Source organism: Cnephaeus nilssonii, assembly GCF_951640355.1.
Source record: "Cnephaeus nilssonii genome assembly, chromosome: 11".
In the NCBI taxonomy this organism is placed as follows: Eukaryota; Metazoa; Chordata; class Mammalia; order Chiroptera; family Vespertilionidae; genus Cnephaeus; species Cnephaeus nilssonii.
Window position 1 is genome coordinate 42115997 of NC_137082.1, and position 14714 is coordinate 42130710.

Genomic DNA, 14714 nt, shown 5'->3' on the forward strand with positions numbered 1-14714 from the left:
ATCTGAATGTCTAGCACCACTTCCTTTAACAATGCCACACACATCAATCCCTAAAACAAGGAAGCCCCCCGCAGTGGTTGCCCAATGCGGGTGCTGGTGGCGTCACCAGGCACACGCAAGTCACTGCGTGCAAGCGGCCGCGGCCAGCGACGGAGAGCCTAGCGCTCCCTTCTGTGGCAATCCTCCTCCCACGGTCTCGGGAAGCCCCGACGCCGCAGGCTTCCTCGCCGTCGTGGAGCCGCCCGGGCGTAGTTCCTCCACCGCTTCCTCCTCCAGCGGCAACCGCCCGATCCTTCCTGCTCGGCTAGGACTCCACCTCCCGGGGTTTGAAGCGCGCGCCTCTGCAGGCCCCGAGGCAACGCGGAGGGCGAGCAAGGTGCGCGGTCGCGCGCAGGCGCGCAGTGGGAGGCCCCGCCCCCGACAAGCCCCGCCCCCTCGTCCCGGCTGGTGCGGTGGGTCCCCGGCTCCCCCTGCAAACCTCTCTCGGCGGGGCGGGGAGCGGAGCTTCCTCCTCCGTGTGCGGTGCAGCGCCGCCCGATCCGTCCTTCCGCCCTTACCTCCGCGGCGCCGGGGCCGACACCGCGATGCGGCCGGCGGGATCCGCGGCCGTCGCGGCATCGCCGGCGCGGGACCTGCCGCTGTGCGGGGAGCCGCCGCAGGCCCCGTCGCCCCCGGCCTCGCAGCTGCCCCTGGTCGCGCCCTCGGGGCCGCCGCTCCCCGCCCCGGGCAGCGCGACCCTCAACCGTCTTCCGGAGCCGCTGCTGCGGAGGCTCAGCGGGAGCTTGGACCGAGCGCCCGAGGGCCGCGGCTGGCGGAGGCTGGCCGAGCTGGCGGGGAGCCGGGGGCGCCTCCGGCTGAGGTGAGGGGCCCGGGGCGCAGGAGCAAGGTCACGGGGGCCGGACTTGGGCCGGGGGCGCGAGCGCAGTGCGGGGGGCACGGGTGGGAGGGCGGGCTGGTGCTGGAGAGATCGTGGCCACACGGGACGGTGCAGAGCCGCGGGTGTGGCCGGAGCGCCGGGGGAAGGGCGTGGGAGAACTTCGCTAACCTTCCTTCCAGGGAGAGCGCTTTACCCGGGAAAGTGCTGGGAATGGGAGAGATTGGACCCGGCGTCCACACCCTTTCGCTGCGCTCCTCCCCTTGAGCTGGAAGAGAAGTGGACGTTGACCTAGGACTAGGTGGATTTTGAGAGAAGGAAGGCCCCCTGGAGACCATTCTGATAGGGCAGTGATTCCCAAGGACTTAAAATGGATATAGACACAGACCTGGAGACTTCAGCAAGGTTAGGAACAAGTGCAGGTAAAGGGAGAAGGAGAGGGAAGGGTTTGGGGTGCAAGAGTTCACCATGAAGGTGTTTATGTAGGGAGAGACTGAAACTAAACTCACCATCTTCAAACCAGCGCATCAAGTTTGCTTCTTGACTTGAGCTTTAAGCTATAAGTGAAACTATTTTCCTATTGCCAGGCTTGGGCCCCCTGTGCTAGTGGTTCTTGAACTTTCAGTCTCAGGACTCCTTTACACTCTTAAGAATTATTGAGGACCCCAAAGAGTTTTTTCATGTGGGTTCTATACATCACATACATATAGTATACACTGATATTTGCCATATTAGAAATTAAAACTAAGACGTTTTTAAAATATTCCCTTATTTAAAAGGACTAACCCATTACATGTTAACAGAAATAACGTGTTTTTGTAGAAAAATAAACTTTTCCAAAACAAAAGAAAAGTGTCATTGTTTCACATTTTGCAAATCTCTTTAATGTCTTGGCTAGATTGCAGAGAGCTGGCTTCTTTTACGTGCTTCTGCATTCAGTCTGTTGCACTGTTGCAGGTCATGTAACACCAGATACTCCAGTGGACACTCCTTGAGAGAGTGAGTGAAAAAGATAACTAACATCCTAATGTTACTTTGAAAAATGGTTTTGACTTGTGCATCCTGTGAAAGGGTCTCAAGACCTGCACCAGGGCTTCCCAGACCACATTCAGAACTGCTGCTGTATACCATCATTACACTTCTGGTCTGCCTTCAGACCCCTAGCAGTTGTTTTTTTTTTTTAACTTCTCATATGATGAAACTTTGTCTTCTACTATAATTATTTGTGTACTTCTTTATAAACTTGAGAAGAGCAATGATTACTTAAGATTCTATGTATCACGCATAGAACCTATCTTAGACACTCTATAAATACTTTTGAATTAAGATGAGAGATATTCATTCAAAATTGTATTTAGTCCTGGCTGGGTGGCTCAACTGGTTGGAGTGTCGTCCCATACACCAAAAGAGACATGTCCCATACACCAAAAGAGACATCCCGGCAAACGATCTGATCAATGTTTGTCTCTACATCAATGTTTCTTTCTCTATTTCTGAAATCAATAAACATATCCTTGGGTGAGGGTTTTTTAAAATTATATTTATTGCGTGCCTGTTATTTGCTAGAAGTTTCAGAAGATAAAAAGATGACAAATATTTATCTCCTATTCATAAGGACTTAATGGACTGTCATTCTGGAACATTCACAAATAACATGTTAAATGCTATATTGGGTGTAAATAATAACAACAAAATTTTTTCATTTATTAAGCACTTAGTATATACCAATGTACTAAGTGCTTACGTGCATTTTCTACTTTAATCCTCACAAAAACCCCAAGTTTCAGAGTTTGGGTTAAACCAGGGTAGTGATGATTTGGGATTATATAGAGGAGTAACAACAAGAGGATGGAATGAGCGTGGTAAGCTCACAAAGTTGAGCAGACAGATGGCATAATTTTCTTCTGTCCTAGGAAAACCACATTTTGCTTTTGGCTATGCAAAGAAAATCCAAAATACTATCATTCTAGATTCATAGATTTCTAAATTTCTAGACTTACAATAATGTACAAAGTTGTCTTCTTTGGGGGTCAGATCACTAGGTCTGCGATTGGTTTATTTGTGATATTATCTAGTACTCTTTCCTGAAAAGGGCTCCTACTTGGTCATGAAGGAGAGAGAAGACAGTAAGGCTCTGCCACTGAAGAAGGAAGGCTGATGGAGACTAAAAGTAGTGGATACCTAACAGCAGGTGTCCAGTTTTCCTCCCCAAGACTTCAGTCAGCTTTTGTTAAAAGCTACAGGATGGTGTTAACTTTTGGGCGGGGGGAACTAACAGAAAATTTGAGGCCACATTTCTAGTGGAAGTAGTAGAGAGAGAAGGGCAGTTGCCTGGCAAGAGATGACAAGCAGCAAGGCATGCATTTGTGGAATCTGGGAATTTCAGGGTGGAAAGTCTGATAAGAGACAGCTGGAGTTTCGCTAGTCTTCCAAGATGCTGAAGGTTGGTTCATAGCAGGTTGGTTGTGGTGAGGAGAGTCAGGGCACCCTGAAGATTGGCGAATTGGGTAACATTAAGCTCATATACCCATTGAAATCAGAATTCAACTGACACTGGGAACTTGGGTGCTAGAGAGTGGCAGCTGGGGTGGGACAAGGTAAACTGGTGATGCTTACTCTCTTAAGACCAAAAAAAAAAAAGTTATTTTAAAGTCATTTCAAACTAATGGCATAAGAGAACCTATAACAGTAAAGGGTTCTAAGGGAAGTCTTCTCCAGAGTCAGATGTAGGAATTGTAGTGTGAGAGTCCAAGTGGGTAACAGTTCCCAGGAAAACGTGAAGTGTTTTCCTATGGGTCACTGGATTCATGGTTCTAAAACCTCAAAAGGTGGCCTATTCTGTTTCCTTTCACTCGTTTCTGACTCTATATATCCTTCCTCAAACCAGATGAGAGAAAATAAACCACAAGAGCCTCTTCTGAACTGTCCGTCAGGGATTAGGAATAATTGTAAATGTTTCCATCAGGGATTAGGAATAATTGTAAATGTTTCCATCAGGGATTAGGAATAATTGTACATGTTTTCAGATTGTTATTGATGACTCAGAATAAATCCTAGCGTATAGCAGTTTAGTTTCCCACAACCATGTACATATGGAATGCCCTAATTCCATTCCAGACTGAGCTCATACTGAGCACTCTTTGCTGTCCATGCAGATAGGCATCGGTTCTGAGTGTCTTGACCAAGCTACACAAATTCTGGCATAGAACATGGAAGCCCCGAAGAGGACAGAGCTGCCTAAAATCCTTGACTGAGGGAGCTTAGGAATGGGGCCGTAGAACAGGGACTAGGAAACCGGTCATTGTCTGCGCACCTGCTGTACAGAAGGTGCTCCTGCGGCTGCAGAAACCCTGCCCTCTGGAGTTTGTAGAAGGAATGGGAACTTGTGTGAAAGGCTGGAACAAAAGCTTTCCTCCTGTCTGTCGCCTTAGGACTCAGGCTTTGTATCTCTATCCACACTTCACCTAGTCCCCTGCTTAGTGCTATCCTTTAATCTGACCTTACATATGTTTAGGTTGATTACTCTCAATTCATACTTTAAGTCCATATCTTTGCTTTGAACTCCCCATTCACATTGTGTAAAAGCCTATTTGCCATCACTTCTTGAATGACAGACATCTTTTTTTTTTCAATTTTTTTATTAAGGTATTATATGTGTACATATCTTACCATTGCCCTCCCCACACCCCACTCCCATATATGCCCCCACCCCCCAGAGTTTTGCATCCATTGGTTATGCTTATATGCATGCATACAAGTCCTTTGATTGATCTCTTATCTCCCCCACCTCTTCCTAACCTTCCCCTTGTAATTTGACAGTCTGTTTGATGCTTTACTGGAATGACAGACATCTTAAATGGAACATGTCTGATGCTTAACCCTTTGCACTTGCTTGCTTTTTTCTCGATTCCTTTATTCTAATGCTAACCGTGTCGAGTCACACTCGACATCCGAGTGCAAAAGATTAACATATGCCTCTTTCTCTTGGAGTTTCTTGCCTCTAACTAAATGGCAACTACACCCCTCCAGTTGCTGGAGTCTTGCTTGACTCCACTCACCACGTCCATTTTCTCAGCACATCCTGTCTGCTGTCCCTACAGTATAGATCCAGAATACAACCTCCAAAATACTACCATTCTGGATTCATAGATTTCTAAATTTCTAGACTCACTAGGGTGAGCCACCAGTGTCATTCACTTGGATTATTCCAATAGCTGCTTAACTTCTCCTCCTCCTGTTTTGTTTGCCCCACCCCAGTCTATTCTCAATATATCAGTCCGAAGGATTCTTTTAAACGTTAAATCCGGGCTTATCCTTCCTCTGCTTACAACTCAGTGAAAACACCATTGAGCTACCACTTAACTCGTGGACCTGCTGTCCTATATTGTCTCCCTCCCTTTCTCTGCTCATTCAAACTCACTCTCTTGCTTCTCCTTGAACACAGTAGGGTCTTTGTACTGCTGTTTACTCAGCTTAGGTGGTCTCACAGATGAACCACATGACTTGCTCCTTCACCCCTCAAATGTTTGCTTAAAAGTCACCCTCTCAATGAGTTCTCTGATGATGTCATTTAAAATTACCCCCTACATCTGCTCTCTCCTCCGGTATTGCCCATCCCTCGGCTTTTTTTTTTTTTCCTCCAAAGCACCTATGGCTATTGGGTGGCTGGATGTACAGAGAGAGAAGTGTGTGTGTGTGTGTGTGTGTGTGCGCGCGCGCGCACGCGCGCGCGCGTGTCCTCCTATAGAAAAATCCAGGCGGATAGGGAGTTTTGTTTCGTTTGCTGCTATATCCTCAATACCTAGGAAAAAGGCTGGCCCAATTTAGGTGATTAATAAGTAGTTTTTGACTTAAGGAATAAAGATTCCAAAGAGTAAATGTACCAAGAAAATAAGCAAAAGAACCTAAAAGCAGTGCCATGGTTTGTACTTTAAAGGGTGAATATGTTTTATTTGATTATATTCATGTAAGTAAAGATAAATATAGACTTTTTAAAAGCAAAGTCCATTTTGTTCAGTAAGAGTCTTTTAAATTAAATCAGAAATTCCAAATTAGGTCTGGTAGAAACCACTACAAAGCACAGTCTTACAGGAATGTAACTAAAAAAGGAAAAAAAGAAAAGTCGGGTATGTATAAGCAACATCTTAGTTGAAAGCCAGTGCCTGTGTGGAAAATTAGTAAAAGGAAAGGAGATAGAGAAATTTGTTTTTCTCCTGTGCCTCTTGTTTTGGAAGATAAATCATTGTCGACTTCAGTTTGATCTTTTTTTATTTTGTGGGGGAAAAGACAATTTGGTTTTTTTATATATATATGTAAGTATAAACATTAATTAAAGCATCGCTTGGTTCCATTTGACGACATGGCTTCTTAATTTCATGTATCAGATCCTGATAACCTTTCTGAGTAATATTTAGCACACAGCATCTTTGTTTTTATAAATCTCATTATTTAAAAAATTGGTAATCCTTACATTGTCTCTAATTCTGGTTCCTTAACCTGGCCATTACAAGGACTAGTAAAATAAATTTTTACTAAATAAAGGGCTAAATGGCATCATCAGCTTTTGTATTTGCTACTATTGTAATCACAATTATTTCATAAATGAAAGGACACTTTAACAATTAAAAATATAGAAAAACCACCTATGAGTAAAAGACAGTTTCATTGTCCTTATTTTCATCATTTTGCCATGGACTTATTGTGCTGCCACTAGTCTGCAGTGCAGAATTTGGGAATGGATCATCTATATTGTGAAGATTCACATTTATTGAATATATAAATTTAACTAGGATACTTAGAAAAGAATACCTATTTAATATAATGATAGGAGGCCTTGAAGGACAAAATCAGGTTACCAAATAGTAGCTACTCAAAAACATTTTAAAGGTAAAGTTAAAACAGTTCCAGAAGTAAACATAATTAAGAAATTGACGTTCATATTCTTTTGATATTCCCATATTTTTATTGCATAACAATAGCTCTTATTGAGTACTTATTATTTGCCAACTTTTCTATAAAGAGCCAAATTAAAAACATTTTCAGCTTTGCAGACAAACTACTCAGCTCTCTGTTGGAATAGGAAAACAGCCATATACATTTGTAGATACGTAAAAGAATTAGTATAGCTGTGTTCCAATCAAACTGTTTACAAAGTCAGGTGACTAGACAGGTTTAGCCCACAGACCATAGTTTGCCTGCCCCCTGTGTTAGGGTATTTCCGGGCACTTACAAGTCCTTTGAATGTCAATGGAATTAATTGTCTTTTTTTTTAATTGTTGAAAAAAATGAGTGCACATAGTAAAGTTCAATAGTACAAAAAGCTTTATAGTGAGAAGTGAATCCTCCAACCCTGAGCTCTGCTCCCTAGGTCCCTTCTCTAGGTCAGCACTGCAACCGGTTTCTTAGAGATTTTTCCTCAAAGTTAACTCTGTATATGTAAGAACAATACTCTTGCTAATTAAAATAGTATCATGCAGGACATACACTGTTCTGTATCTTACTTTATTTCATGTGAGTACACACATAGATACTCATGTTAATTTTTTCATTATATTTTATTTAAGTACAAGAAAAAGTAGAGAGATGTATCTGATCTTCCTATTCCCAAGTTAAAAGTAAAAATTTTGATCAAAATCAAGGCCATATTTCTCACACATCATAGTTTCTAGATTTCTCTCATTCTCCTGATTTAGTAGCCATGGAAGCTGAGTTGGACATGGGAATAAAGAGGAATCCCCGGTGATGGCAGAAGAAGGAAGAGAGAACAGTAGCATTCACAATGTAAATAGTTTTTCACCACTCAATGCCCCGTGATTTATTTTCTACAACACCTCTGGGGCCAAACATAGAGCAGGCATATTATCTAATATCTATATATATAAAAGCCTAAGCGACTGAACAGCTAGTCGACTGGCCACTATGACGCGCACTGACCACCATTTTTTTCAACAATTAAAAAAAAGATGCTCCACGCAGGAGCTGACCCTGGTGATCAGTGCACTCCCATAGCCAACCTCCCGCGGTCCCTCCTTCCCAGCCGGCTGGCCCTGATCGGAACTGAGTGAGACGGCCCCAATCACCCCCGATTGCCGGCCAGGCCGAGGGACCCCACTCATGCACAAATTCGTGCACCGAGCCTCTAGTATTGAAGAAAATTGTTGACTTGAATTAATTTCATTATTTTCAGTTGTCTGGACTTGGAGCAGTGTTCTCTTAAGGTCTTGGAGCCTGAAGGAAGCCCAAGCCTATGTTTACTGAAGCTAATGGGTGAAAAAGGTTGTACAGTCACAGAGCTGAGTGACTTCCTGCAGGCTATGGAACACACTGAAGTTCTTCACCTTCTCAGCCCTCCAGGTAGGTTTTCCCCTTGGGTATGTTCTCCAGAAGTTCATGGAAACAAACTTGGAGGGAACTATCTTACTTGACCAGAAGAATTGTGTTAAATATTTTGGGCCCTGGCCAGTGTTGCTCAGTTTGATGGATGTTGTCCCATGCACCAAAGGGTTACTGGTTTAGATTCCCAATCAGGGCACATGCCCCGGTTTCAGGCTCAATCCCTGGTGGGAGGCACACGGGGGATGGCCGATTGATGTTTTACTCTAACATCGATGTTTCTCTCTCCATCTCCCTTTCCCTTCCTCTCCTCAAAATCAGTAAAAATATTTTTGGAAAAAGTAAATGTATGGAGCCTCATTCCCCTGCCCCCCCACATTGACACATATAAAGGACATATAAAAAGCAAATAGAGTACATAAACATAGGTTGGATTGTGGTTCAAAAAATCTGCTATTCAAGACATTTGGAATAATGTGATAATTTGGGACAAGTGGAATAATTTGAATATAACCTGCATATTAGATATTAGGGAATTATGTGATAATGGTACTGTACTTCATAGAAGAATGTCTTTATTCCAAGGAGATGCATGCTAAAGTATTTAGGGGTAAGATTTCTGTTGAAACAGTGTAGCCAAAAACAATAAACATATACATATTTCTTGATATGTGTGTGTGTGTGTGTGTATGTATTAATGAGATAAAGCAAGTATGACAAATATTCATTGTTTAAGATTTTTGCCAATACGATGCTTTTGAAATGTTGATTGATTCAACCATATGATTTTTTTTTTCCTGAGTATATCAATATTGAGTGAGGTTTCTCACTTCCAAAGTTAGCTGTGAGGGATAGGAAACAGTGCCTGTCATCCACAACTGCAGCAGTGTCGGGCAGAAGGGACCAGGTCGGCTCAGTCATCTGATGGCAGCGGCACTGCACACCTTTTTTCTCAGTGTGCCATTTAAAGCAAAGAAGCCAATCAAGATCTGGAGGACCATGCACTAAGGACTCCGTGCTCTCCATTTTACATGGTTTTGCTGTATGCAATTACACAACACCCTTGTTTGTGATAATATTTTTAAGTTAACAGGATGAATGTAAAATTATAATTCAGGTCTTTTTACTTAGTCACTTTTGGGGTTGGAGAATTAAGGGCACACGGTAGTGGTGTGCTATCAATTACATGTACCAGAAACCTCAACTCAGATTGATATAATAAAGGGAGTATGTTGGTTCTTCTAACTGAGAAGCCTTGAAGCAGATTGGGCTTCAAGAAAGGAGGCAGGGACAGCCCTGTTTTCAAGGAGTTGGTTCATTTTTATTTTTGCTCTTCCTTTCTTATCGTTGACTTCCCCCTAAGACTGACTTTCTGCATATGCACAAGATATCTACTAGCTGTTCTTGCATTCATCTTTGTCCCAGCAAAAATCATAAGATTCACTCTAGTTAATTAATTTTGGTCATGTGCCTGTCCCTACACCTGTCACTCTGGCCAGGGAAATGGAATGTGCTGAACTGCCTGGCTTACAGCCAGGAGTCGAGTTGGGTTGAGTCAGCTTTCCAGAAAGCACACCAAACAAAGTCTACACATAGGTCACCAAACAAAAGTGGGCCTGTTGGAAGGAGAAAGGAAGTAATAGATGCTGAGGAGGTTACTAAAATACCTACTACAAATGGAAAGGATCCTGGATTATGAGTCAGGAAACTTGGACTTTCAGATTATCTTCTGCTTTACAAGGCCAAATGCACATGATAAAATAGGCCTCCTATAAATGTCTCCTTTGTGTTATCACTGAATTGGATGCTTAACGTGTTTCTCATTGCCTCTTCATAACAAATATATAGAGAGTAAATTTTATCTGACCTCCAGTTTTTTCCTTGAAAATGCAAACTAGAAATATTTTGTTTTCTCTTTTTGTAGTAATGCACTTCCATAGGAGAACATTAGTTCTTATTTCACAGACAGTCCAATGATTTTTCTCTGATTGTCTTTATAGAGAGGTCTGTTTTGAGTGAATAGGTTGATTGTTAAAGATGCTGTGAGCCTATGTACAGGCCTTTCAAACCTAAATGCAGGAATCAGAGGAAGTGTTAACTTTCTTTTGGTCTTGCTTTGCCATATTCCATTCCAGTGGTTAGTGGATGACAGCCAGAGATAGCCAAAGGCAATGGCTGTAGTACAGAGTTCTGTTTTTGAGAAGCTGACCAGGTTTCTTTTATGTATTTGGGTAGTCCAGAAGTAGTTGGAAAACATCCTCCCATCTCTGACTGGAGCAATTCCCTTGAATTGGAGCTAACTTCAATGGTCCCTCACTTAGCATGAGGTCTGAGTGGAGGGTAACTCACACTAGGGAGCTTGCAGTCCGTGGGCTCTGACACCTGATATGTTTTCTGAAGGAGTACCACAGAACTGAGGTTTTACCCTCTTCTGCTTCCTCTCTAACTAGGCTTTTCCACAGCTCCTGGGTGGCCAGCTTGCCCCTCAGTCTGGTCTTGCCTCTACTTTGTTAGAGAAATTGCTTAGTTTTTATGCTTGGGTGGTGTCCATCCCCATTTTCTAGCATTAATTGTTTCCCTACTTTTTATTTCCTTGGTCATCTCAGTGGGAATTGGAAGGGGACAGGGGCTTTAAATAAATGTGCCAGAAGATTTATTTAGGGGTAAGATTTCTGTTGAAACAGTATAGCCAAAAACATAAATATACACATATTTCTTGATGTGTGTGTGTGTGTGTGTGTGTGTGTGTGTGTGTGTGTGTGTACTAATGAGATAAAGCAAGTATGACAAATATTCATTGTTTAAGATTTTGCTTTGGTGGTATCCATAATGTTTGGACCAAAAGTTCATAATGGGTTTTTTTAGACCTTTTTTAATTTTCATTAAAAAATCAAAAACTCTGATCCCAAAGCAATCAATATTGGTATCTGAATCCTTAGTAAATGTAGGTAAACTTAGATGTGGTGTTTTTATTGGTTTCTTTTGTTTCCATTGAACACATTTTGAGTGCATATTTATAGGCTCTACCAGTTAGAGTTATATAGATCATGAAATGGTTGCCAAGGGAGGAATGCTCTGACCTGGAAATGGTTTAGCAGAGGCTGGACAATGGGGGGTATTTAGAGAGAATTTTACATGTGGGTTTTATTAGGTGAATCCTAAGGTTCTTTCCAACTCCAGTTTTGTGATGTTGCCATTTTATCTCATCCTATATAATAAAAGCCTAATATACAAATTGTCCCCTTGGGCGGTCGTTCAACCAGGAGGCCAGGAGTTCGACCGCTTGCTATAACGTGCACTGACCACCAGGGGGCGGTGTGGAACATGGTGGGCGTGGGTGATGCGCTGCAACCTCTTGCCGGCTACCTGGGGGCAGGGGTGACGGGACGGAGGTGCAGTGAGAACACGGGGTATCTGCTGAGCTCACTCTCACTCCCCCTGCTACCCTCCCCCAGGACACCAGGGCTTGCACGCTGGGGAAACTCCCATGCTCAGGTGCAGGGAGCCAGTGAGGATCCCGCCCCGCACCCGCACAGCGGTCTCTTCCGGCTTAGCCAGGGCCACAAGGGCTGGTCGGGCTCCCCGTGGGTTCACACAGGAGCCGCTCTGTGAGGCAGACCAGGAAAGAGCGCACTGCCCACCCGGCTTCCATGCAGTGCCACTGGGTGGCCCAGAGGCCCACACTGCGCCCCGGCCCCGTGGTGTCTGGCCACGCTCACTGCACCTCCGTGTGGGGACTCGGGCACCGTGACTCAGGTGGAAGGGGATGCACGGGGACACGGGGCCCAGGTGCTTCCCAGGACCCAGAAGTCAGCTGGGACCTGCCCTTCCACGAATTTCATGCACCGGGCCTCTAGTTCTTCATATAAAAGGTGTTTCACTCTCCGTACGTATTGGGTGGCATGTAAGACCTCTTTTCCATTTGCCCCACCCCTTTTTTATTTCATAGCACTTCACTTTTTTCCTTTGTAGCACACTCATTGTTATGTTTCTAATATCAATTTTAATTTTTTTTATTACTTTCTTGTCTCTAAAACAAGAGCAAATATTGTTGAATATTATTCTTTAGTATCCAGAATACCTCTACTTCACATTTTATCTTCACATTGTGAAGGAACAGAAGAGTACTGTTCTGAACATTTAAAATTTAAAGGTGAGCAAACATTTGTGTGGAGCATGAAGTTTCCAAAAGTTATCATTTGGCTAGAGTCGCAGTTATTGATAAAGGTAGACTAGAACCCAGGCCTGCTGACCCTGATCTGAACTCAGTGTCATTCCCATGACGCTGGGAATGAGTTGTTTGGGGAACTTAGTTATAGATTATTACCTCAGTTGCCTCTTTGTCCCATGGACTTCCTTTTTTTTTTCTTCTTGCCAAATTAAAAAGTATTCAAATACTAGATTATATTTATAAAGGACTTTTCTTGTTTCATAAGTGGCAGAAATTTTCCAAGTAAAAATATCAAGAAGTGAAAGGAGGCAAAGGTGGAATGGATGGAATAAGGGTACGGAAGAAGCAAAGAGATAGAAAGGGAGCAGTGAATGAGGTCTGAAAGAGTGTCTCCACACCAGGGTGTTCAGGGTCACTGGGCAACGCAGGAGGATAAGGGATACGATGAGCCTAGGGTTAGCCACAGTAGCTGCAAATGTGAATTGACTTAGAAGAGGGACATACATGGGCATACTTTGGTTGTGTGAATGGGGGCAGATTGTGAGAGGAAGGGAAATGGCATTTATTCTGCACACTGTGGGGCACTCTTCAATGATAGCTTAGAAATTTTCAGAATAACTTTGAGGAAGAGTTTTAGATGAAAACTGATGGAAAATTTTTTTGGTTCATGGCCTCTGAAAATAGATGGATGCTCTGTAGTGGATACAATAGATCTGTTCCTGAGAAAGCTGTTTATAAATTACATCTATATTTAAGTTCCTTGTGTGAGAGAATAACTTAAAGACACTGAAGATGAATCCATTATTCAGCTCAAGAATTACCCTAATTTTTCTATTTTTGTGTATGTTGAAAGCACAATCCTCATGTTCCATCATACCTAGTCAAATTCCCCCTGGCTTACAAGAAATCAAGTAACCTCTGACTTCTTTGCAGATGTTATCTGAAAATAGGCCTGTTTGCCAGGAAGCTATGTATTTGCACCACCCCCCCCCCTTTTTTTTTAATCCTCACCTGAGTATATTTTTTCCATGGCTTTTCAGAGAGAATGAAAGGAGGGAAGGAGGGAAAAAGAGAGAGAGAGAGAGAGAGAGAAACATTGATATGAGAGAGACAAATCGATTGGTTGCCTCCCAAGCATGCCCCGACCAGAGTCTGGGATAGAACCTGCAACCCAGGTATGTGCCTTTAATCAGGAATCGAACCCATGACCCCTTGGTTCGAGGGCCAATGTTTTAACCATTGAGCAACACTGGCGAGGGCTGCATTCACCCTATAAACTATACTTTTGTATGCCTTGGTGCACCCTCCACAGCACTGTGCCATCTTCTTTCCTTACCTTTGTTCAGCACCTCTAACTGTGGGCAGTGTGAGGGAGGTTACAGGTTGAACATGGTTCCCTGTCACACAACACTCTGTGGGAGGAAGGAAATATGTGTGGTTAAAACATGGGAGGTATTGTGACTTCTCTTCTTTACTACTCACCAAGGGCGGTTTCCAAATCACATTTTTCCTTTCAGTTCTCAGTCTTTGAAGCAGTAGATAATAAATACATGTATTTGCTTGCTTGTTGTAAGACTAGACAAGTAAAATTGTTGGTACAGGACAGACATGTAAACTTTGAGTTTGAATGTACATTAGAAATCGTTTAGACTTATCTCCCACACCAAGGAAGGATACCTTTATTTTTTTTTTAAATATATTTTTATTGATTTCAGAGAGTAAGGGAGAGGGAAGAGAGATAGAAACATCAATGGTGAGAGAGGATCATTGGTTGGCTGCCTCCTGCACGTCCCCTCCTGGGGATCGAGCCTGCAACCTGGGCATGTGCCCTTGACTGGAATCAAACCTGGGACCCTTTAGTCCGCAAGCTGACGCTCTATCCACTGAGCCAAACCAGCTAGGGCAAGGAAGGATACCTTTAAAACATTCTGGCCCTGTGAGCCCTTTCCACTAATGTCATCCATTCCTTGGTAAGTCACTTTAGGGAGAAAGCCGTTTAACTTCCATCGCTCTTGTCTCTTTTCTCTTTGTATAACAGCAGAGAATATTTGCCATGGTAAATTGAGAAGCACTGTCATGATGCAAGACGTTGCACACTGCCTGACATGCTCCCTCCAGTCAGAGAAGCTCACTGTGGCGGAAGCTGCGTTAGCATGGGAGGTTCATTAGCACTAGGAATTGGAGGTGGGGCCTGTGGGATGTGATTAGGTCATGAGGTGGAGCCCCCATGAGTGGGATTAGGGGACTTACGAGAGGTCCCTTTTCCTTCCCTCCATGTGAGATCACAGCATGAAGACAGTGGTCTGTGAACCAGGAAGTGGGTCTTCACCAGACACT

General features: G+C 43.5%; 1 protein-coding gene across 2 annotated transcripts in view; it reads left to right on the forward strand.

The window, feature by feature from the left end:
• Positions 1-428: 428 nt before the first annotated feature.
• The window catches only part of MALT1 (MALT1 paracaspase), a 57277-nt gene continuing 42991 nt past the window's right edge, over positions 429-14714 (forward strand). For both annotated transcript variants that reach the window (XM_079785034.1, XM_079785033.1), the window contains exons 1-2: positions 429-859; positions 8061-8227. In XM_079785034.1, coding sequence (XP_079641160.1) covers positions 585-859; positions 8061-8227 — 442 coding nt within the window. In that variant the 5' untranslated portion in view covers positions 429-584. The remainder of the gene's footprint in view (positions 860-8060; positions 8228-14714) is intronic.